The 25,133-nt window shown below is 36.3% G+C and overlaps 1 protein-coding gene across 1 annotated transcript in view; it reads right to left on the bottom strand.

Annotated features, from left to right (window-relative positions):
• LOC145662820 (uncharacterized) overlaps positions 1-25,133 on the bottom strand; it is a 131,192-nt gene that overhangs the window by 10,459 nt on the left and 95,600 nt on the right. The window contains exon 3 of the mRNA XM_081728716.1: positions 903-2,437. Coding sequence (XP_081584842.1) covers positions 903-2,437 — 1,535 coding nt within the window. The remainder of the gene's footprint in view (positions 1-902; positions 2,438-25,133) is intronic.

The raw sequence follows: 25,133 nt of genomic DNA, 5'->3' as shown, positions 1-25,133 counted from the left end.
CCACCGGGAATCGAACCCGGGTCTCCCACGCCAAAGGCGCGTATGCTAACCGCTTAGCCACGAGGGAGCTCGGATTTTTTCTTGATGATTCCAGAATATAGGAAACAAAAGGAGAGAAAAGAAAAGTAGGACAGATTGGGGGAAAGGGTCCAAAGAGGGAGAAGGCAGATAAAGAATCAAAAAGTGCAAAAAGTGATGGGAAATTCTCTTTTCCCATCTGAAGGCAACATTTGGTACAATGGATAGTTAATGAGAATTCTTTCTTGCTTTAAAGGAAAAGATACGCACCTAAAAATCCTAATCCTTGTTAGAATACTAAACTCCTTATGAAATGCTCAGATTCTACTTTAATTATACATTTAAATAGATGAAACATGCGCGTCATATCTATATGGAAACACATTTTTTGGGGTTCAGAGCACCTTGGCTCGAACTCAATTTGACCAAATTTATTTATGCACTAAAGTGCAGCGTTGCGACACCGTGCTTGTCACAGTCTTTATCTATTCTGTTTATGCTACATATAAAGGGCACAACTGTTGTATTATAGTCATCTGGCAAATCTTAGTTGTAGCGTCATTTATGTGTCAATTTTCAGGTATGATAAATCAGCAATAACAATGTTGCGGCAAAGTGCGCCAAAATCGAGTTTTGTCAAACTATATGTATTCCAGCAATCACTTTGTAATTGCTGGATTTATTTTCTTAAAATTGAAAGCATTCGGTTTGTTTCTATCAATATAATTACTTAAATTCAACGTAATCTGTATTAGGCCTAGAGATCAATATATGAAAATTACTTCTAGAACATGTTATCATATTAATTTATATTGTTCTTATGACAAATAGCATATTTCAAATAGGAAACTCTACATTATATATTAAGGCGTTTAATGTCTTACCTGTCACGATTCTTTTTCCTGGGGTAAAGATTAAGATGGACAATCATTTGATGTTTGGCTTCTGAATCATCATCGGGTGCATTTCTTACTCCACTATTAATACCATTACTAAGACCACTATTAAAACCTCCACTATTAATACCATTACTAAGACCACTATTAAAACTATTAAAAAACTTCATTCTGTCTGAATCAGCTAAAAATGGTTTGTTGTTTCCGGCGGGTCGAAAAATATTAACGTAATTAGGTTTCTTTTTAGTACTAGATGTTGCACTGTTGGGGGCAGGAGGATCATCAATCATTGGGTAAATGTCCAAAATCACGCTGAATGGACGCTTCTTTGGTGTCTGCTGTTCTCTGCTATTACTTCCCAAGGGTTTGTAAATCACAGATGTGTGTGTTGCACCAGGTTTTGCTTTGAAATTTTGAGCTGGAACCTTATTGACTGGTTTCCCAAAATTTATTGGAGGTTTCGGGAAGTAGAGATCATGATTTCGAAACTTGCTGCTAGTGTCCTCTGTGTTATACAGATAGCTATTTGCAGCTAACATATTGATTTCTGAAGGGTCCAAAGGTTTATAGTCATAAAATGGGTCTGCTATATAAGCATGGCCGTTTAAATTGCTATTGTCTGTATCCTGGTCTATATTTTGCGGTTTGATGTAGACTCCAGAAAATTTGACTCCCTTTGAATTTAACAGTAAGCTACTGGGAAATTTTAAATTATCTGGCTGTTTTATTCCTTCCTTGTTCTCTTCATTTTGAAGATATTTTATAATATCCTGAATACTTTTTAGGTGGCTGGGATATTTATAATTAGAAAGTTGAGGATATGTATTTCTGAAATTATATGGTGCAGCTTCAGAAGCCAAGGTATTAGAACCGGATTGCCAGTTGTTACTTGCCTTAAATGGTCTAGGATTAGGTCGCACGGGTAATATTTGTTGACGTGTATTAGAGTAACGCATTTGTGCAAAATTATTGTCACTTGTTACATCGGAGTCTGATGGAAAAATTCCTCGCTCAAAGAAATAAGGTATGCTCCCTGATCTTTCAGTGGCTCCATGCTTAGCTGTTATTTTCTCTACATACTTTTGTAAGTGGGGTTTGTATTTTTTAGGGAATTGTTTTATTTTTGCCGAAGACGGAAATGGCTCCCAAAGTTCTTTGGCCATTCGGAAATCATCTTGACGCTTTGGATGAAACTTTGGAGCGAACAAACCATCTTGTTGCGGTGGATTATATGAAGGCCATTCTGGTCTTGAATGACTTGCTGGGAATCGACCCCTAACAGCTTGGAATATTGGTTCGTTATTCGTTATCTGATTGTCAGAGCTGTTATTGACAGATGCATTTGTAGAGGCACTCTCTGATGGAAGTGTGATGTCGTTTGGTGTTTGTGCTAATTTTCTTCCAGATTTAGTTTCTTTGTTTGATTTTACTTCTTTGTTGATGAGGTGTTCAGCTGCACTTGTGGCGTATCCTGCGCTCGTTCCATTGCTATTTCCTACGAGGTCGTACATTAGCAAGCAAACCTAAAATAAAAGGAGATAAAAACCTTAGTAAATAATCATATTCATCAATATTAAACATAAATGTACTTACAGAATAAATCAGTAACTTGCCAAATTATTATAACTTTGTAGATATAAAATGTGTGAACATTTGGTATTAACTTATAATTTAGATACCGAATTTTGAATATGATGTTAGTCCTTCCTGCTGGTTTAGTGGAGAGCGCGTGTGCCTTGGATGCACGTGGTCCCGGGTTCAATTCCCGATGTAAGAGCATAAAACAATCTCACAAAAATTAAATTTCATTAGTCACTATCTCCTTTAGCCTAAAGGAATAACCGTGTTACGTTAGACTGAAGAGAGAGCTGAGTGCAACAAGAAAATAAGATCTAATTCTATCTCTATTAGATCTAATTCTATCTCTATTCTATCTCTATTCTGATTGTAGATATAGAATCAAGAACCCTAGCATCAAAGACAAGCGCTCTAGTATCTATCCATTGTGCCTCCATGTGTCATTTTCTAATTTCTAAAGTAGATTAAATTTCATAAATAGGAAATGCTATCGTATTTTATTCAGCAGAAATTTGAACCTGAAACTTCCCTGTAGCCACCTTGAGTCCATATCTATTTACGTACCTAACATTAACGTTTTGTACATCAAGAAGTTTGTATAATGTTGTCGGAAAAGTGTTAAGCCTTTGGAAGTCGAAATTGAGAATGCATTTATGTGATTTGAAAATAGATATGAAACCATATATGCACCATTTTGTTCAATGATCTGAAATTTCCACGAGAACACCATAATCCCTCCGTCACTATAGAACTTCCGTTGTTTCTGGTTTTAAAAATGTGTCATACGGATTTTACATGGCTATTCTGAAATTAAATACTATTCAGAGTTGTGCAGTGACTGAAACAAATTATAATCTAATGGTGCTAGGTTCAGGCTACACGATGGCGCATTGAAACATTATAGTCAAATTCTCTCAATTGATGATATACGGTTAGAGATGTATGCTGTAAGCGCAATATACGACACTCCTGTTGACCAATTCTAGCCGTTCATTTGTTTGCTAGAAGTACTCTGCTAGTTGTCGACAGTACAGATACGAGACTATAGTCGTGTCCAGCAGCAACAGCTTTCGATGCACGTTGCCCTTCCAATCCCACCAAACGCACAGCATAACCTTACTGGGCGTCAGTGTAGGCTTTGCAGCGGACCATGGGGCTGACGCTTTGATCACAACCTTCTTGGGTATTTACGTCGTAGGTTTCCATTTTTCATCACTTGTGATCAACACTTCAGAAATGGCTCGAGTTCGTTACATTTCAGTAGAGGTTACCTGATAGAAATTTCACTGAGTAAATGTTTTTGAGTCAGCTCATGTAGCAACCAAACTTCGAGCCTCTATTGTAGCCAATTTTCTCTAATACGTAGATTAACATTGTTTGGTGATGATTGTTAGGTCACTGACGATGTTATGACTGCATATCTCCTAGTTTTGCTCGATTTTGCCAGAATATCATCCTCATTTTCTGTGATCGGTCGCCCACTGCTAGGAACATTTTTGATATCGAAATTTTGAGGACGAAAGCGACTGAACTATCTTCTGGATTTTGGTTTTGGTAACTTGTCTTGTTCATAAACAGCTCACAATTCTTCAGGGTCTTGCGGAGCATTTGCGTCTTCGTCCAAATAAAATTGTAAAATGTATTGCAGTTTAGCGGAAAGTTCACTCACTTTAAGGCGTAATACCTTACGTCTGATTATAAAGCTTTCAACACTTTTCACTCATCTATTTGCTTGAACTGCCATCCGTGGTATGACATTAGACCAGACTCTCTGCGATCTACACCCTGACATTTTGCTCACCTAAATTATCTCATACCCAAAAGGTTTAATACTTTCATGACTACTCAATATGTTGAAAAATATTTCTTAATTATTAGTTACATTAAATATAAAAGTAGAGTTTTAGTGTTATAAAAAGATCTAATTATATATTCTCGAAAATGTTGACCCACATAATGAATGGTCCATTGCATTTATTTATTTACCTTCAAAGCATATTTATTAAACGATTTCAACCATTTTCTAAATTATTGTGTGTTACTGTCTTATTTTTAGATGCAACTTTTCAGTTTGTATCGGATTATGTCATGTACATAGTTGTTTATGAATATTACTCCCTCTCTTTTTACTTTTCTCCAGCGGCGTATTTACGATTTTGTTTCTAGGCGGTAGGACTTTGCTAACTTTATTCCAGGAAATGTGAAAATTCTGCAATATACAGTATTTCATTCGCTTTAAAATAGTAAATAAAATTTCGGGAGGTTTAAGCCCGGAAGTCCCCCTAAATACACCACCGCTTTTCACGTTTCGCATCTTTTTTTTTTCTAAAATTTCTTTAAATTTGGCATAATTGACTAGCCTCGATACTTTAACTGATGGATTGAACCATTTTGTTGGCAATTTAAAATATACGTACTTCCCACTTCAGCGGTGTAAGTATGTTCTTCTTTGATTCTCTTGGAAAGTTATTTCAGTTACAGTCATGAATATGGGGAAAGGGACTGACCAATACTGTAAAATACAGGATTGAATCATCCCAACTTTAGTAGAGGTGGGCCCATTCAACCTCAGGAACAAACTAACTTAAAACATAGCTAACTTACATCGCATTGACTTTTATTGGTATAAAAATAAATAAAATGATACATTCAGAAAACGTTTATGATGTTAATGGATGTCTATTCATTATCGCGGACTTGAAAGACATATTTAAGCCGAAGACAGATTTAAAGCCAAGTGTTTGATTGAGAACTGGTGTAAATTTCAAACCATTCTTCTTACCTTTGTTTACACCGGACTATTTCGCCTATCTACATACTGGTACAGTCACGAAAGAAAGTATTTTTCAGTTGATAAAATTTCTTTCCCTAATAGCTCAACAATAAATTTACATATTAGAGTACTGATTTTGGCAAGTTATCAAATTATCACTATTCTAAGGATAACAACAAAATGATCCAAATTAATTTACTTGTTCCTGAGTTATTGGCAAAAGAAAATTTGTCAACTGTCAAATACTTTCTTTTCCGACCTATTTGAAAGGTTGTGAAAAAATGAAATGAAGTCTAAGTTTTACGTCCCACTAGGCGAAAGGAAACGGTGTTGATAAGAAATGAATGAAATGGTGGAATGAAGGAAATGGAAGTAACAGGAGAACTCCGAGAAAACCCATGCATATGATGTTTGTCCACCACGAAGCTCATTTGGAGCTAGCTGAGATTGAACAAGGACCCCATGTACCAGAGGTGGACGCTCAAACTTAAGGCAAAAAGGAACGAGCTTAATTCTATTCCAACTAAAGCTATGGAATTGTCAAAGATTTGCAAAGAAAATTTAATGATGTAGAAACGACGTTGCAGTTGAAACTTCTCTCTCTGTAAAGAGAATACCCTAGGAACTCTTCATACAGATGAGCTGTCTCAAGTTGAGACAATAATTTTCTGTTCCTCTTCAAAAATGTTGATATATTCGTTTTCAGTGTTATTTTAGATACGCCAATTTGGCAATTAAATTAACGATTTATCCAAAATGAAACACTGATTCTTCCCATATTAATACGGCCAGTTCACTAGAAAAACTGACTGATTCTGCTCTCAATTCTCTAGCTAATTATTGCAAAATAGGAATACAACAAACTCAAGAACATTTGCTACAAATTGCTCGTTACTACAGTCTACAAATATTCATATTAAAAAAGAGGATATTGCAATCAATGAAGCTGATAGCAGGCAAGATAATCATAAAAGTGGAAAAGACTAAATCAAAGAAGAGGAAGATATTAAAGAGTGAGGAAATTGAATGGTAATGCAAAGCTGGAAAAGAGTGTTAAGTATATTTATCTTATGAACTGCAGGCGTTTTATGAACTAAATATGTCTAGCCCTTTATATTGGTTGTTGTATAAAACATATAAGTAGTGTGTTTTAACTCTTTCGTGCACTGACGTACACTCATGTCCAAAATTATTGTCGCATGTCTATAAATATGTTGTTGTAGGAATAAAATTTGATAACGAATCCGCCTGGTATTCTTCTAATATTAGTATGTGTATAATCGGCAAAGACATGTATGTGGCAAATTTCATGTCAAAACAGCAGTAAATAAGAACAATAAAACGAAAATAAAAACTTTCTTGTCCATTTAGCAATATTTTATTTTACTCTTTCTCATTTTCGTATTTATAATTCTTTTCCTTTGAAATTTACCACAAATATACATTTTCCGATTATACACACAGCATCCGTATTAAAAGTACCCTGCAAAATCATTATCAGATTATATTCTTACAAGAAGACAGTTATAGATATGCGACAATCATTTTGGACATGAGTGTACCTTCTGAATAGTGCTCTCAAACGGGTCGGGTTGACCCGACCCGACCCGTGACCCGACCCGACCCGAGTCGGGTCGGGTCAGCTTGGGTCGGGTTACGGGTCGGGTCGGGTCAGGTCAACTCGGGTCGGGTTATCGGGTCGGGTCAGTCGGGTCAGTTCGGGTCGGGTTGTCGGGTCAGGCTACTCGGGTCGGGTTGTCGGGTCGGGTCAGTCGGGTCAGCTCGGGTCGGGTTGTCGGGTCGGGTTATTCGGGTCGGGTTGTCGGGTCGGGTCAATCGGGTCAGCTCGGGTCGGGTTGTCGGGTCGGGTTATTCGGGTCGGGTTGTCGGGTCGGGTCAATCGGGTCAATCGGGTCGGGTTGTCGGGTCGGGTTATTCGGGTCGGGTTGTCGGGTCGGGTCAATCGGGTCAGCTCGGGTCGGGTTGTCGGGTCGGGTTATTCGGGTCGGGTTGTCGGGTCGGGTTATCGGGTCGGGTTGTCGGGTCGGGTTGTCGGGTCGGGTTATCGGGTCGGGTTATCGGGTCGGGTTGTCGGGTCGGGTTAGTCGGGTCAGTTCACTTTGGTCAACTGAGTTTAGGTTGAGTTTAAACTCGGCTGGAGTCGAAAGCTGCTGTTTTTCACTAGCTGCCTAATTAAAAATAGCAATTTTCAATTGATTTTATAGAAACCATAAATCTATTTTGAACACTTGCAGCTAGTGTTTTTATGATAAATGCTTATTTTTCTACTTGTGTGTACTTTAATTTTTAAATGTGGAAGATTGATTTTACCAATCGACTGTAATATTAATATCTACGCCAATATGGAGTCTGGATTTAGAAGAAAACTAGAAGTTGGTTTAAGCAACGCCAAAAGAGATATTGGATATGGACGACCAAGCCCAAGCAGGGCCGCGGTGGCTCAGTGGTAGAGAATTCATCTCTGGTGCATGGTGTCCAGTAGCGTAGCTAGAGTTTTTTCAGGGGGGGGGCAATGAAGGGCCCAAGAGGATTTTGAGGGGGACATCTCCAATATATATATATATATATATATATATATATATATATATGTGTGTGTGTGTGTGTGTGTATTTAAGGTGAATGTTTCCATCTTTATTGTTCATGATTTTACTGTTTGAAAAACAGTGAAAATATAAGAATTTAGTACCTCAAACAACTAGGATTCATTAATGCAATTGATTTCTAATATAAGTAAATAGTTATTTAATCATGGCGTTTAAAATATGTGTAGCTGGTTGACTTAAGTGGAAGCAAATACACTTTTACAGGTAAAGAAAATAACTTATAGGTTCATGCCTCTACTTGAAGAGGATCTTTCTATTCGTGTGGGCAGCAGCAAACATATCCACAACTTGTTAAAGATCTAACGATTTAGCAATTTTCTTCTCAATATAAAGTAACACTAAGTTTTTCAACCTATCATGAGTCATTGAATTGCGTATACAAGTCTTTAATCTTTTCAAAGAAGAGAATGATCTTTCACATGTAGCACTAGAAACTGATATAATCACAGAAATGATACCTAGCTTGTAGGTTTCTAGGAATGCGTTTTTGTAGACACAAAGAAGATCAACGAAATTCGTTAAGGAACCAGCTTTCGTTTTCTTCTCGTCTTCATACAACTTAATTGTTAGAGCAACCCACATTATGCTTTATTTCTTGTTTAATTATGCTTTTTTTAAATTATGCTTTATTGTTAATTTCAATGATTATTTTACATTAATCGTGTATAATGTATATTTATTATACATTAAATATTCTAAATATCTTGATCTATTTATTGATATTTTTTTGCAACTAGTTTCTCTCATATTTAATGAACTTTCTACTTAATTCATTGTAAAGAGATGTGCTTTGCTCGAATAAATTTTTTCTATCATTTGTGTGCGCCTTACAGGTACATATATACAGAAAGGGAAAGTAAAAGATGCCACCAAAAAGTACAGAAAGTGCAGTGCAGTGTTAAGTTCAAAAAGTAAACATAACAATACAGTGACGACGCCAGAAGGGGGCAAGGGGGGCGAGCGCCCCCATAGTAGCTACTTTTGCCCCCCTGACTGCCACTTAGACTGCCCCTCCAGACTCGTACAATCTTTAAACATTCTTCACGTAGTATTTTATATCAGTATCATAACCAATCTCATTGACAAATTGTAGTCTACTTTCCATGAATTTACTATGTGGCAGATTAATCCTCAAGCTTTCTTCTTTGAGCGTCTGGGTATGCACGCATATTTCTGTTTTCTAATTTAGCCCCTTTTGAGGTAAATTTTAGTTATACTTCTTTCTTATGATTTTTAATAATTGTGCCTAGCGAACAATAGTAGATTTGGTCGACTTGTTTTCTTCTCATTGGATCAACTTCGATTGGAAACAAAAGAAAGGTAAAATCAGTTACGTAACTTGTTTGTATTTATCCAGGTTTGAAGTTTTCAGTTTCATATTTTGTTTTATTTAAAACTTCTTTTTTCTGAAACATTATTCTCGGCTTCCAATATTCAGAGGATGTGCTTATAACAGCTTAGTTTGCAACTACCAGGGCTTAATTTTTTGAAGAAGATAAAAAGAGTTGTGTTTTCCCTTCCTGCAAATAATAATAATAAAGTTATGGAAGAAATTGATTCCCAATAAAATGTATTGTCAGAGTGCTGATCTTTAGTTAGTAATTGGTTTATACTAGTGCTCCTTTACTTATTTTGTTTCAAAGTACTGACGTGACGTCTACCAGAATTGACTAGGAACTGCTGAAAAATTCGTAGCCCAACCCGGAAGGAGTGCACGTGGATTGGTGAAGTTTTACTTCTTCTTCTCTTCCCCCGAGAGTCAATATACTACCTTGTACAGTGCTCCAGCTTTTGCAGAAAAGTTAAAAAAAAATCTAGATTTCCTCGCAGCACTGTTCGTAGCATTACCCCTATCAGATCTAAAATGGCGTCTTTCAAGTGTTATTTAAGTTTGAGAAATAAGTACACGTAATAGTTAGACGGAGCTAAATCTGCGGAATAAGAATGATGATCTAGACATTGAAATCCTAGATTATGCAATGTCAGTTATGTTCGCAGGGGCTTGATGGACAGGTGTACTCTCCTGAAGGAACAGAATTCCTTTCTTTTCATTTTCCGCAGCGTTGAACTTTGAATTTTTCTTTCAGTTTTGTAAGTAATGTATAGATTCTGGATTAAATATCTGACCATTGAGGAGGTAGTCTACCACTCCATACTTATACCAGAAGAATGTTCCAAACAGTTTCTCAACCTACTTCTGTGTCTTGAACTTTTTGGGGCGATGGAGAAATGAGTGCTATTACTCCATTGACTGTTGTTCCGATTCAGGATCATAGTGGTACAACCATATTTCATCTATGATTACTATTCGTCAGCGAAATTGATCAGCATTACGGTCAAACTGGGAGAAGACTTCTCTTAATGCCGTTACCCTTTTATTCTCCTGACATATATTTTGGGAACCCATTATGCCGAGAACTTGCGCATACCCAAGCCATTCTGAATTATGCTACCGACGAGTTCCAAAGAAATGCCCAGAATCTCTGACACAAGTTTTGCTGAGAAGGCAAAAACTGAGAAAGCGGGGTGCACACCTCAGACTATAATAAATATCGTGAGTTTACTATACACTTTAAAAACTATATAAATAATAGCTTAAATTATTTTTGTCACACAAAAACTGGGGTGGCCTAGGCCCTCCGGCCCCGGGCTATATCCACCATTGGCTGAAATGCTGCAATTTTCAAGAATAATGTCACAAATTGCATCCATGATTCCAGGAAGAGTCATTGCTTTTAATCATCCTGGATGTAAAGCATAATTTGTTGAGAAATTGCTACGTTTATAATAAGCCACTTACTTCTTCACCACCATATATAACGGAGGAGAGTCCCGTGGTGTTTCACTGATTTCCTAATTAATTTACTTCGGTGACTTTCCTTGGTGGAACAAAAATGTTATAACAGTAAGGATCTGGATGTTCGTGATATTATCTGTTTGGGCACACATAATCACTTCAGAGGCCTGAGAAACAATAAGAATGTCATTATTAATATGAAACTTTATATTTGTATATACAGAGATATGTTTTTCTAAACTAGGTTTCATTTTTCTACCTAGTACCTACACTCCTTCTGGATTGGACTACGACATTTTCAGCAGCTCCTCGTAAATTCTCTCTCTGGCTATATATATATATATATATATATATATATATATATATATATATATATATATATATATATATATATATATATATATAGAGAGAGAGAGAGAGAGAGAGAGAGAGAGAGAGAGACGTAGCATATAGACGAATGTGTTACTTGTAGCATACGCGAAAGTAATTCAATTTATGTTTAGGCTTCAAAATTTTCATTGAAAAATATTTCATGTGCAGACGTTACTTATTTGTTAGTTACAAATTTTATTTGAAATAAGTTTAATTTATAATCATATAGATCTAACATAAAAACAGCAACGAAATACACAATGTAATGTAAAATAAGTCAAACGTAATAAATATGTCATTTTTGGTATGGCAAATAGCCCCCCCCCCCGAAAATATATCTGCCCCTCCTTTGCCCCCCTAAGAACTTAAAGCTGGCGTCGTCACTGTAACAATATAGTATGGAGTTCTTGCATACTATTCATTGTTGGCAGAAATTTTTTTTCTTTTACTTTTTTCTTTTCTCCACATCAAAGGATTTCACCGAAAAGTTTACAGAAATGAAAATAAGATTTTCATTGTTGCATTGTTATGTTCTCAATGATTTTGCATTGTAAATATTGGCTTTAAAAATATTAACACAGTATGTTAAACTTTCAGTTAAAGAGAATTTTCCAAGAATTGTGCTATATATTTTAAATTATGCTTTATGCTTTATTTTCTAAAATTATGCTTTTAAAACTAGTTTCCCAATGTGAGTGCATTTTGGCGTTCACCCAGTGTCGTGACCATAGTGCTCTCAAACGGGTCGGGTTGACCCGACCCGACCCGTCGCCCGACCCGACTCGGATCGGGTCAGTTCGGGTCGGGTCGGGTCAACTCGGGTCGGGTTGTCGGGTCGGGTTGTCGGGTCGGGTCAGTCGGGTCAACTCGGGTCGGGTTGTCGGGTCGAGTCAGTCGGGTCGGGTTGTCGGGTCGGGTCAGTCGGGTCAGCTCGGGTCGGGTTGTCGGGTCGGGTTATTCGGGTCGGGTTGTCGGGTCGGGTCAATCGGGTAAGCTCGGGTCGGGTTGTCGGGTCGGGTCAACCGGGTCAGCTCGGGTCGGGTTATCGGGTCAGGTCAATCAGATCGGATCACGGTTCGGGTCAGTCGGGTCGGGTCGGGTCATCGGGTCGGGTCAGTCAATTCGGGTCACGGGTCGGGTCGGGTCGGTCTTCAACCCGGCCCGACCCGACCCGTTGAGAGCACTACTTCTGAATGAATTTTCTGGCTTATGAAAGTAATCAAAAATCGTTTCCGTTCTTCTCTTGGACAAGATTTCTGCGAAAATTATGTTCTTTTAAATGTAGACAGATCATATGTGCAGAGTTAGCGTGGGTCAACGAAAACTTGACTCACGACCCACTGACCCACACTCATCCTGACCACTACCCGCCGTGACTCACTCTGACCCACGACCCACCCTGACCCACTTTGACCCAGGACCAACCATGATGCATGACCCACCGTGACCCACTCTGGCATATGACCCACCATGACCATGACCCACTCTGACCCACCGCTCATTATGAAAGACTGATTCACTGTAACCCACCGAAACCCATCGTCATCAACTCTGATTCACGCCCTCATCTCCATTGTCTAAAGAGTTTATACTTGTAATAAAACAAGGCTGTGAAATTATAACTAGTCGAAGTTTGAATTCTACGGTCAATTGCTCCAGGACCGCTCTGTTGCAATGCCATTGTTTCTGGCTCCTACGATATAAAATGGTATGTCATGAGCCAAATTGTGATCAATTCCAATTTAATTATCATATATAAATAATTATTTCCTTGTTGAAACAGATACTTTTCATTGGAAAATAGGGTGAAATTTGAAAATCTCAGATCAAGGTAAAGAAGACCAACGTAAAGGTAAAAAAGTGTAAAATTTTCCATATAATTAAGTATACCGTACAAACTTAAAATTTCCATGTAATTAAGCTTACAGTACAAATTTCATGTATATTATTCTCACTTTATGGCTTGATCGCCTTGTGCTCTGAACACTCCATATAATAAACACAAGCGTTAGCAATTACTATTATAGAAAGCAATGGATATATATGAGAAGCACTGTATTTTTTGTTCGTCAATTTGTTTCTCAACTAATATTAATCATTTTCGATTATTATTATTATTATTATTATTATTATTATTTTACAAATAAACCCATTACCAATTTTCCATATATAGAAAGTGCGTCCTCCCATAAACAAGAATTTTAGAAAATGCTTTGACACGTTCTGTTTATTTTTCATAGAGTTAATATAATGAATTTCAGCTTCCTAAGTTGAACGGATTGTGAGATATTAAATTTTTCGCAAAAATTCAGACCTCCGCTCTCCCCTTAGGATATGTATTATAATAAAAGTGATAACCTCTCAGTTGCAATTAGGGCCTAACTATATACCAGAAGTCATTTCATTTGACTGCAATTTCGCCGTGATGATCAGGCACACATAGTTGCATTCAATTTTTATATAATAATTCATATATTACAGGTGACTCTAAAATGTATCTTTCTAGTAGTTATCTCCTCTAAAAACTCACAGTCTGTGTCTCGAAAGTCAAGTAGTAAATCCTATTGCTATTATTACAATTACAAAAATCAATATCCAAAAGTGCCTGAAGTTCTTTTTTCAGTTAGATATACTCATCTCAGGTAAGTAACTAGAAACAGATGAAAAAGAAAGAAACATTGAGACCTTGAAAGTAAAATGTAGACAAATTCAGCAGTGTTCAGAAGATGCTGTGTACAATGCACCGAGCGGGGTTGGTCTGTGGATAAGAGAAAGTCGGTAGATCATGGTGGGTCGGACTGGGTCAGGGCGGGTGGTGGGTCGAAGTGGATCACATCCTACTGACCACGGCCCACTCACAAATCTTGACCCACTGACTCAGTCCATCTCTGCATTACGTTTGATTACAACAAAGTGATCTTGTGTCTAGTTTCAAAGAATTAAGTAGATATTTGAAGTTATAAGCAACTTACGTATTGAAAACGAAACAGCACAAAAATAATGTAGGTAAACTCCATACTTGATTGCTAGTCACACGAAACTGTTAATATTAAGTTAGTTTCTGGTTGACTTATATGTACGTAATTTACAGGTAAATTTCAATATTTCTGAAATAAAATCTGTTTTATGAAAAAAGTTATTATTTCAAGGGCTTTAAATTATTTCTCTTGTTACACAGTTGAGTTTAGGATGTGTTTTACTGACAAGGGACGTATGCGAAACCGTTACAGCTAGATATTTATGAAAATTCGTACCCCAACTAATTGTAGATCGCTAATCATCGTGATGATAGTCACTCGGTGCGGAAATGCCTCGTTTATCCGCTACGTATAATACATATACCTACCAGTGATCGGGCGAGGCTGTGCCGAATTATACGCCAAAAACACGGGAAAGGTCGTAAATGAAAAATGTGTACAGGTAATGTGATACCTACGGGAGGGGGATACGTGACCAAGCAGACGGCAGTACTGTCACACAAACAGTGTTGATATACCAACAAAACTATAAGTTTGTTTCAAATAGAACGTATACCATTTTGTGGCATTAAAACTATTGGTGAAAAGCGTGAAAAAAAGCAAAATATCCTTTTCACTCAGGTATCAGATTACCTTCATACATGTTTCATTTTCTGCCATTTTCCGGCGTTTTTGGCGCATAACTCGACACAGCCTCACCCGGTCACTACATGGTATATGTATTATACCTAGCTGGTAAACAAGGCATCTCCGCACCGAGTGGCTATCACCAGGAAGATTAACAATTTGTAATTAGTCAGGGTACGAATTTTAATAAATATCTAGTTGTCACGGTTCGCATATGTCCCTTGTGAATGAAAATGTTTATTAATGAACTAATGACACTAATTTTCTGTGCTTTTTAGTGGCCTTAAGCATACGACAGCTGATAGTTTTACCCCGGGGTTATATTGTCCGTTAATATACCTTCTTCATCGTTTATAAATCTCTGCACTCAGACGTGGATTCACTAAATGATGTGTTACGTAGCATGACTAACATATAATACGTGCATGAGCCGCCAGAATGCAACGTTTCAAAAATTGCAATATAACACTTTCATCCTCTATGCGCTTCATATATATCCGGGCTTATAAGCTCCCGTGCGTGTGTATGTGTGTGTGTGATACTTTATTTCTCGGCAACGACTAGTCAAATCTTAACCAAATTTGGTGGGCAAGTAGCCCATTGTTGAATGAAGATAAGTGAATATAGTGGCCGAGCTGGGTCAGGAACTAAATTTGTACGCCGGGAGCTTCCGAGTTCAGTTGACTAACTGTGTTCCGCTTGTTAAAACGTGAGAATTTTTAGTTTGAAGAATGGTGTTTAAATTCGTAGCATACTAACTAAAAGTATCAATTTCAATATTTATTGACAAAAATTATAATATTGATTATACACTATATACGTTAGAGTGCATACTTTTATATTAATACATGTCATATTATTTATAGGTTAGGATATAAACTGATATTTGGTAAAGTATATAAATAATGCCAAATTCATTTTTAATACTTATAAATTCACTTCATATTATTTATATATCCTCGTACATTACACCCACATTTTAGTCTTGCAGGGTGCGCCGTATGGTTGTCAATCCACCTCGAATGAGTCCTTTTCACTAGAATATTTCAAATTGCAATTTAAAACTGATTTTTTCTGTTTGTTTTTGTTTTACTATCTATTATGCAATTTTGTAGTTGGTAATTGATTACTATTCTCTACGTTTTCATTCATTTTTATATATCATTTTTGTTTCGATTCCTCAGTCAATACTACACTCAACAGAGAGAAACACCGCACGCGTGGGTTTTGTCGGGGTTCTTCCGTTTCCTCCCACTTTCTTCATTCCACCATCTCATTCATCACTCATTATCACCGTCTCCTTTAGCTTAACCGGCATAACCGTGGGACGTAAAACTCAAAGATTTCATTTTATTTTTCAACAGAGAGAAGTATAAAACAATATACAGCATTATATATAGAAAAACGGGAAAACGTTTAAAATTCGTATCATAAGGGGGATCGGATATTACAATGTATGCAAAAAATGGAGTATATCACGAGCCTGTCAAGCTACAAAGATGAAACTCGGTATATAAACTCTTCAATAAAAAGAAGGGGAAACAACATGTTCCAGAAATTTTGAAAACTATTGCTTTGAGGGAAGAGGAGTCATCTTCAATAAAAATAAAAATGAAATGTAAATATCTTTGACTGCCAACTCCTCCTAGATCGCTGCACGAAATTTGATGGTTTTTGGTATTTGCGTGAACCACTGCTTAACTTAGGCTTACATGTAAAAGTGATCGAAGGCTACTGATATTAGTGTGCAATAAGCAAGCACCCAAACTTTTTGTTAGGAGGGGTACAAGCTTTGCAGGAGGAGTCCAATACTACAAGCCAGTACGTCTATGTAGTATTGAACAAGTCTTATTCTGTACCCGATAAGAGGATAAGTAATTGTAAAATACTTGCAGGTATATTTCGAGAAAAAATTATAGAACTCCATTGTTTTTTAAGAGGAAAAGTACAGATGAAGTGAAAAATCAAATGTTCGTCTACATCAGCGTTTCCCAACCGGTGTGCCGCGGCATATTGGTGTGCCATGAATGGACCGCTGGTGTGCCGCAAGTAAATAAAAACAAAATTACTAATTCTATAGTAATCAAATTGCAAGACATAGGGAAAATGCATATTGGTATTTCCCATTGATAGGAACCTCCATTATGAATCTACAATTTTAAGTTTCATAGCGTGTTACTTTTCTGTACATTTTTAAATGTTGAAACAAGTATTTATCATTGTTATGACCATTATTGCTTCATTGTTGCAGACTATTTCGTAACTTGAAATGTTAAAATATCATTCAATCCTTTCGACAAAGCAAACATTCATACAAATTACCTACATTTGTGTTTTAAAAGTAAAAGATTTGCTTGTTCGTTCGTTATTTACTGATCTTCCTTCTCAGTGAAAAGTTGGATACAGTTTGAGAGAAAGAAAGCGTATTTTTAAAAACCTGAGCCCAACATTTCATTGCAATTGCTTTCTATTTTTAAATTAGAATGAAAATAAATAAGCATAATGATTTACCACGGGGGGAAACCAGTGATCGACCTTTCTTGTCTGTGAGGTGGAGATCAGTAATCACAGAAAAACCACCACGCTATTTTATATTTACAAATAATTTTTGAGTGTGCCGCGAGAATTCAAGTTACACACGTAGTGTGCCGCAAATTGAAAATGGTTGGGAAACGCTGGTCTACATTAATCATTTCCTTGTTAAAAAGTATTGTTTTGTTGGGAAAGTGTATAAATGTATGTTGAATTACGAAGTTTTGGGGTCCGGACCCGATGGACAACCCGTGGATGCGCCCCTGGTGTGCAGTCAATAGTTTTCTCTGTTACTGAAGTGAATAGTGATATGTTTGATTTCGTTTAAGTCCAAATTTATCCTCCAAAAATGAAGGGTGCAAAGGAAACTGGGTGAAATAATTGAGAATGAACGATATTAGTGTCTAATCCACAGTTTTCGGAATCCCAGACATGAATAGTAATATTATCGATGCTATTTAAGATCAAATTCATCTTTCATCGGCATGAGGGTGTGGGTGACAAGTAAACGACCGACATTAGTGTGTAATCCATAGTTTTCAGCGTTGCTAAGATAGATACTATCACTCTAGAAGCCGTTTAAGTCCAAATTCATCTCATGTTGGAATGGGAGGTTAGTGTCCATTCCTTAGTTATCCTTATCCCCATGCTCTGTAGGTCCAAGTTTAGGTTCATCGGCATGAGGATAAGGGTTTGGAATTGGGAGGAGATGACATTTTTATTATTACACTTTCATTGAAATACGTATTCTAAGCGAGAGGAAAGAGAGTTCGAGTAACTTTTCACAAACTCAATCTCCTAGTACAAGGAATAGATCTTTCAGTTGTAGTTCGATATGTAAGCAACAATGACCATCAGGATATTGGCTTTTTTGTCTGTATTCAAACTTTTGTTACTTATTCTAAAGGAGCATCTTATGTGAATTGGCAACGATTGTAGGGTATACAAGGGACCTTATCGTCCCTCTCGAGACGAAGAGGCGTATATAAAAAATTATCGAAAATGAGTTACGACTACCTTCTTCATCGCCTCGTCGAGCTCTACATGATGGTATAACTGGCGTATTTCAACGAGCTTTGGTTGCTTAGTTATATAGTTTTACCAAAAGGGCGTACGCGAAATCGAGGAAAACTATCTCGAGACAAAGAGACGTATTTCAAGATTCGCCTATTCATCTTGTTGTTGAAGCATGTTCTGTTATTGTTTTATGAGATGCACCCATTTTACCTACTTGTGCATTGTTATATTTTCGTAGTTTGTAAGTAGTTCTATGTCAATTACAGTGCTTTGGAACATAATATGGTTTGCTTATGAGATTTGTTTCCCGTATCAGTTAAATATTTGTTCCTGATCCCTAAACGATCTTAAATATGCTGCTTTTCTTTCTTTCCTTTTTTCTTAAGACAGGGAAGGCGTTGACATTGTTATAAGTCGAGCTAGCGTTTTTTATACTTGCCTTGAAAAGGCCTGCTAAAAATTTGAAACAAAGATGCAATTGTACTACCTGACGAACTGAGTAGGAAATATAATTCGTTCTCAAAAAGTAAAGGAGTTATTTAAAAAAAATCTACGGAATTAACAACATCCAAAGGCAACGTGAATACATTGAATACGTGAATACGTAAACCGTAGAGACTAAACAAACGACTTGCAAGAAAGGTGATTCTAGAACATCAATGAGTAATTACTAGTTTCTCTCTAAACAAGGCAATCAGATTCCTATATGTAAGGCAATGTTTAATATTTTAAGTATATCAGAAAGTCATGAGAACTGCGCTGGAAAAGAAAGACAGTTGTTGTCAAAGATAAGCGGGAAAGCCGACCAATAACAGTATTGCTGGTGGAAGAACACAGAAAAAGAAGGGAATCAATATTGAAACATACATCAAGGATTCAAGGTATCTCATTGTTGCCGGAAAAATTTGAAAAGGAACTACCTTCACCCAGATTTGAACAAGCCAAGAATGGTGGGTATGTTCAATACCGGTCATTTGCAAGATGAATATCACTTCATTAGTTTTAAACAATTCGTTCCTTCTGTCATGGAATTGCACGTGTCAGGATCGTACAGGAACCCACTATTACTATCAAATGAGAAATTCAAAAACCTAATGGCCCAGTGCCACAGAATAACGCCTGTCGTGAAATCCCCAGACCATGTATTGTTTTATGAATCTTTGCTCCACTGAAAAACAGTCAAAAAATGTTTGTGTTCATGCGTATTGTAAGGGGTTTTATTATTATTTCAATTATTATGTTAAAAAATGAATACATTTTCTAAAAATATCCTTAGATATTTGGAACTAAACAGAAACTTCAAACAGTGCTTGCGAGTTCAGATATTTATACCTTGAGAATTTTGTTCTTTTTTATATTCTTGATTTTTGGTATATTTGCACGTAAAAGAGTATGAAAATTATAAATGTTCTTAATATTAACATGTATATCATAAAAAATCTAAAATAAAAGCACATACTCTACGTTAGAAATCAATTCCATAACTCCACTAGGTGGCGTAACTCAGCAGAACTGATGTCGTTCACACGACGAAAAACATTTTCTTTACAAATGAGGGGTTAATGTTTAAAATATTCGAAGCTTATAATACTACCTTACAAGAGTTGTTCTTACAAGAGTTGTTCTTACTGCAAGTTGGAATCATTTCGGTATGTTTTAAACTGAAAAAATCATAAACAGAATAAATAGTGCAAAAACTTTAAAACGCTCTCCTGAAAAATGTGAAAAAAATGAGATACGCCCCTTTGTCTCAAGAGGGTCGTTATTTATGAAGCAAAGGATGACATTAGTGCTGCTAAGTGGATGGATAAGTGACCTCGAGTAGCGTAGTCGCTAACGCTCTCATCTTTGATGTGAGCTGTACCGGATTCGATTTTCAGTGGGGGTACTCGATCGAAAATGTGTAGAAGCTTCTTCAAGCCAACCGTCCTGAGCAAAGTTTTCCTGGGTTTTAGCTTTCACGCCAGGCAAATCCCGGAATGGTACCACACATATAGGTCGCAGGCCGCTTCGTTCCTTCCCTTTCCTTGGAAAGCGTGATCGCCAAAGGAAATCATCCCTCATACGTGAGGGCCTAACATGGCTTAGATGCTGGAAATTTAATTCCTATATCCTAAAGTAGATGCATAACAGAAAAGTATATGTTTCACTCACTGCAGATAACCTTTAGTCCTTGTCTAGTAGTATTACTGTACACACTGTAATTATGCGCTATGTCGACAGGTTTGATCAGTGCATAGAAAGGTAAACCATTTGAAGAATATCCATCAAGTGGCGGCATTGCATATAGTGCTTTATTAATGACGTAGCTATTTTATAGTCACATCATATATTAACCTTACAAAATGTTGAAAAGTATAACTAGGGACACAAATTTAACTCAACAATCAATATAATAATCAAATTATTTCCAGAAAGCAAAGTGATAGTGTACGATAAGAAGAAATTTATTCAGCATCATAGATTTGTAGACAATCTTCATTAGGACAGTGCAAAGGATGTTTCCTCTATCACGGATTCATAGGAAATGTTTACGGGGACAGTAAAGTTTCCCTAAATTCAAAAGCCTCAACGTCTGATAAACGTAAAATCAAAGAAGTATCGTCTTATCACTTCTAGAGAAAGATTGGTCACGAAATGATTGACATTCATTATATTTTCTGTAGGGGAATCCGTGGAATGATTTTATTTCTCATTTCTTGATAGTTTTCTTTTGATGAGTCAGAATTCTGAATCGTATCCGTAGGATTGGACCTCCTTCTTTGGTCTATGGTTCCATCGATCCTAGTCGACAGCACTGCCAAGACCAGGACCCCACCGACATTTTTCCGTATTCAACTTCTATAATCGTGCACCGGATTATTATACCTGAGAAGAACATGTATAGATTAAATGCAAACTACTTGAAAACACGGAAATTATTTACATATATTGAAGATTTTCAAACTAGTAACTCGTTCCTCGATTGCAGAAAAATTCTCGTCCATCATTGATTTTAGTAGATAAGTGCATACTGCATTTACTTACCATTTAATAGGTTCATGCTTAATCCCAAATGTAAATCTAACAGTTATCTTTTATGTATTCTTTATTAAACAGCAAATAGTTTACGGTTATCTTATTGTAAACAGCAAATAGTTTCTATTTCTTCTTTTAAGAATCTAACCATAAGTCCAAATCATACCGTTGAGGGTGAACAACTGAGAATCAAATGTTTATATAGGAAAATATTTCATATGCATACCGGTACTAATCAACTCAAGTCAAGCTCTATCTTTATGCAAATTCGATTAAAATCGGATTGGTTCCATTTGTTATATATGATAGACGTTGTTCTTGTGATCTTTCCTTTATAAAACTCATATAGAAACGTAACTAGGAAGAATAAAAATCAGAAATTGCCTTAACTATCAATAATACTAAATATATTTTGCCCGTGAACACTCTATAAAATTTCTATTACAGTATGTTTGAAATATTAATATAAACATTTACAATGGAATAACTAATGATATGAAATTCTTTTTACTTTTCGCTCTAATTCTTAAACCTGTAGGAAGAACGTTTTCAAATAGATCGTTTAATCAATGGATAACATAATATAGCAACACAGTCTCAATGAACCACTTCAGAGTAAGAAAACCACGTTTACAAATATTTTTCATAAATTCAAAATTGTCAAAATTACGTTACTAGACAAAGAAAGGATTCTGTAGACTATATACCTATAATTTTTGATATGATGGTAAGACATTATAGGAAAGCTTTCGTGAAACCAAACTTTTAAAAATTTTATTCCGACAAGAGGAAAAGAAAAATACATTGTTAGTATTCTTATAAATCTCAGAATAAGAATATATTATTGTATTCCGCGAATTCATTATCTCGAACGAAAGGAAGGCCGAAAGGTATTTTCAGTACTTTTGTAATTCGTAAATTGTCTTCCAAAGTATACATAGATGACTTATTATTAGTAGTAGCAGTACACAATCTTTGACGATTTGCTGAACACGCAGCCAAAAACTCATGTGCGTGGAGAAAAGGAGATACACACCGCAGAACCGTATATTCCAGAACCCAATCGAATAGAAGTGGAAGCCGCTATAAAGAAATTGAAGAAACACAAATCTCCGGGTGTAGATGAAATTCCGGCTGAGTTAATTTTAGCTGGAGGCGAAAAATTGTGGAACAAGATACACAAACTCATTCTCCTTATCTGGAACAAGGAAGAATTGCCACAAGAGTGGAAAGAATCAATCATTGTTCCAATTCACAAGAAAGGCGACAAAACTGACTGTAATAATTATCGAGGCATTTCTCTTCTGTCAACATCCTATAAAATCCTTTCAAATATTCTGTTAGCAAGATTGACCCCATACGCAGATGAAATTATTGGAGATTATCAGTGCGGATTTAAACGAAATCGATCAACTATCGACCAAATATTTACCATTCGCCAAATACTCGAAAAGAAGTGGGAATACAATACCCCGGTACATCAACTATTTATTGATTTTAGAAAGGTTTACGACTCGGTTAGGAAAGAAACATTATACAACGTTCTTACAGAACTTGGAATACCGAGAAAGCTAATTAGATTAATTAAGATATGTTTAAGTGAATCCCAAAGTAAAGTCCGGGTAGAAAAATTTTTGTCCACGAGCTTCCACGTCGAAAATGGCCTGAAACAAGGAGATGCGTTGTCGCCATTATTATTTAACTTTGTGCTGGAATACGCCATAAGGAAAATCAAAGATAGCAACCAGGGCCTAGAGTTGAACGGCATTCACCAGGTTATGGCATATGCTGATGATGTAAATTTAATAGGGGATGATAGGAGAACAGTAGAAATAAATGCAGAGATCTTATTAAACGCTTGCAGGGACATGGGTTTAGAAGTAAATGCAGAGAAAACTAAATACATGGAAGTGCGTCGGGACCGTAATACGGCAAATTGTGGAGGCGTTAAAATATTAAATAATGCTTTTGATAAAGTGGATACTTTCAAATATTTAGGATCAATATTAACAGACGAAAATCATATTCACGAAGAAATTAAATGTCGACTAAAAGCAGGAAATTCGTGTTACTATTCGGTTCAAAATCTCTTGTCGTCGCGAATTCTGTCGAGGAATTTGAAGCTTAAAATATATAAAACGATAATCATGCCTGTTGTTCTGTATGGTTGTGAAACATGGTCGCTTACTCTGAGGGAAGAACATAGACTGAAAGTATTTGAGAACAGGATCCTGAGAAGAATATTCGGACCCAAGAGGAACGAGAATGGGGAATGGCGGAAGCTTCATAACGAGGAACTACATAGTTTATACGGTTTACCCAACATTGTTAGGGTCGTCAAGTCTAGGAGGCTTAGGTGGGCAGGTCATGTAGCTAGAATGGAAGAAAGTAGAAACGCTTTCAAAGTCTTGACTGGTAGACCCATAGGAAAACGACCATTAGGAAGACCTAGGCGCAGATGGGAGGACAATATTAAGATGGATCTCGCAGAGATAGAAATACAAAGTAGAAACTGGATGCAATTAGCTAAGGATAGAAGTCAGTGGAGAGCTTTTGTGAACGCGGCACTGAACCTCCGGGTTCCATAGGCCATAGAGTTAGTTAGTTAGTTAGTTAGTAGCAGTACACAATGTTTGTTAAATAAATTTAGTATTTATTATATTTGAAACATAAGACTTCTTACTTTTAATATTATGTAGCCCAGAAACTCTGTAACTTGTTTCTTGCCCCCAGTACACTTTAATTAGGAATTTTGCTGAAGTATTTTCCACGTTTGATGTTAAATAAAATACAAACGCAATAATATTTAATGACATCCACTTACTAAGGTAACGAATTACACAAGTTTCTGTACTGATGAGCAAGTAAGACAGCTTCTTTATCATTAAATATTTTCCCTCTTTTGATTCTGTCGGATGTAGTTTACAAGAGACTTTGGTACTAAAGATGTGTATTGGGGCGAAAGTGAAGCTTGTAAGCTACAAAAGGCTAAATTTATCAAAGTTAGAGAGATTTAATTTGGATTTGTCTTTTAAATCTGTTTTAATGATTACATACTTTCCACTCTGTATGTGTTCTTTCATATAAGATTACAAAAGAGCACTACTTTCAGTTCTTTGCGTTTTGCATTGAATAACCTTCTTCTTACGTTTGTTTCTGTGGCTTTGAAATTTTAAACTTTGTGTTTGTCAAATCTGTCATTTAATTATAATCACTTCATCGTTTTGGTTTACTGAATCTTTATACCTTGTTAACAAACGTATGTATGAAATCTATTACTAAATCATTACTTATAGTTTTTTTTTTTAATATTAATATCTTTAAAAGTCTTTGTATAGAGAAGATATCATTACCTTTTATTTCTTAAATATTTATTTCATATAACGCGAAATCAAGCGAAACTTTTATGTTTTTTCAATTTTTCTATTAAATATCTTGATATTACCAGTTGTTTTCTATAACGAAATTTATTGTCTATGTCCAACAATGTATGGATATGTTATTCTTATAGGGAGTATGGTGGTGTGTGGTAGCGCAAAAGCCTCTAGTGCAATGGACCCCTTGGCGGTTTCTATGCCATGTTTATTTGTGGAAGACAACATAAAAGCTGTATTTTTTCTAGTTCTCTCAGTTCTTCCCTCATTTTGCTTCCACCTATTCTTTCATATAATTATCCACTTTGGTGTTTCATACAATTTCATATAATTAATCATCAGTCTCTTGTAGCCAACATAACTAAATCGTGGAATTCCAAGCTACAAAGTCCATTTTCATTTCATTTTCATTTTTTCTTTTATTAAACGAACTACTGAGAGTAGGCCCTTATAGCATAGTATATTTGCAGTACTTCAGTTGTGCAAAGATAGAATGCAATTTTCTCCGTCCATGGTATTTCCAGATTTT

The sequence above is a fragment of the Thermobia domestica genome, chromosome 10 (genome assembly GCF_964235325.1).
Source record: "Thermobia domestica chromosome 10, izTheDome1.hap1.1, whole genome shotgun sequence".
NCBI classification, from domain to species: domain Eukaryota; kingdom Metazoa; phylum Arthropoda; class Insecta; order Zygentoma; family Lepismatidae; genus Thermobia; species Thermobia domestica.
This window is presented reverse-complemented; position numbering and strand designations above follow the sequence as displayed.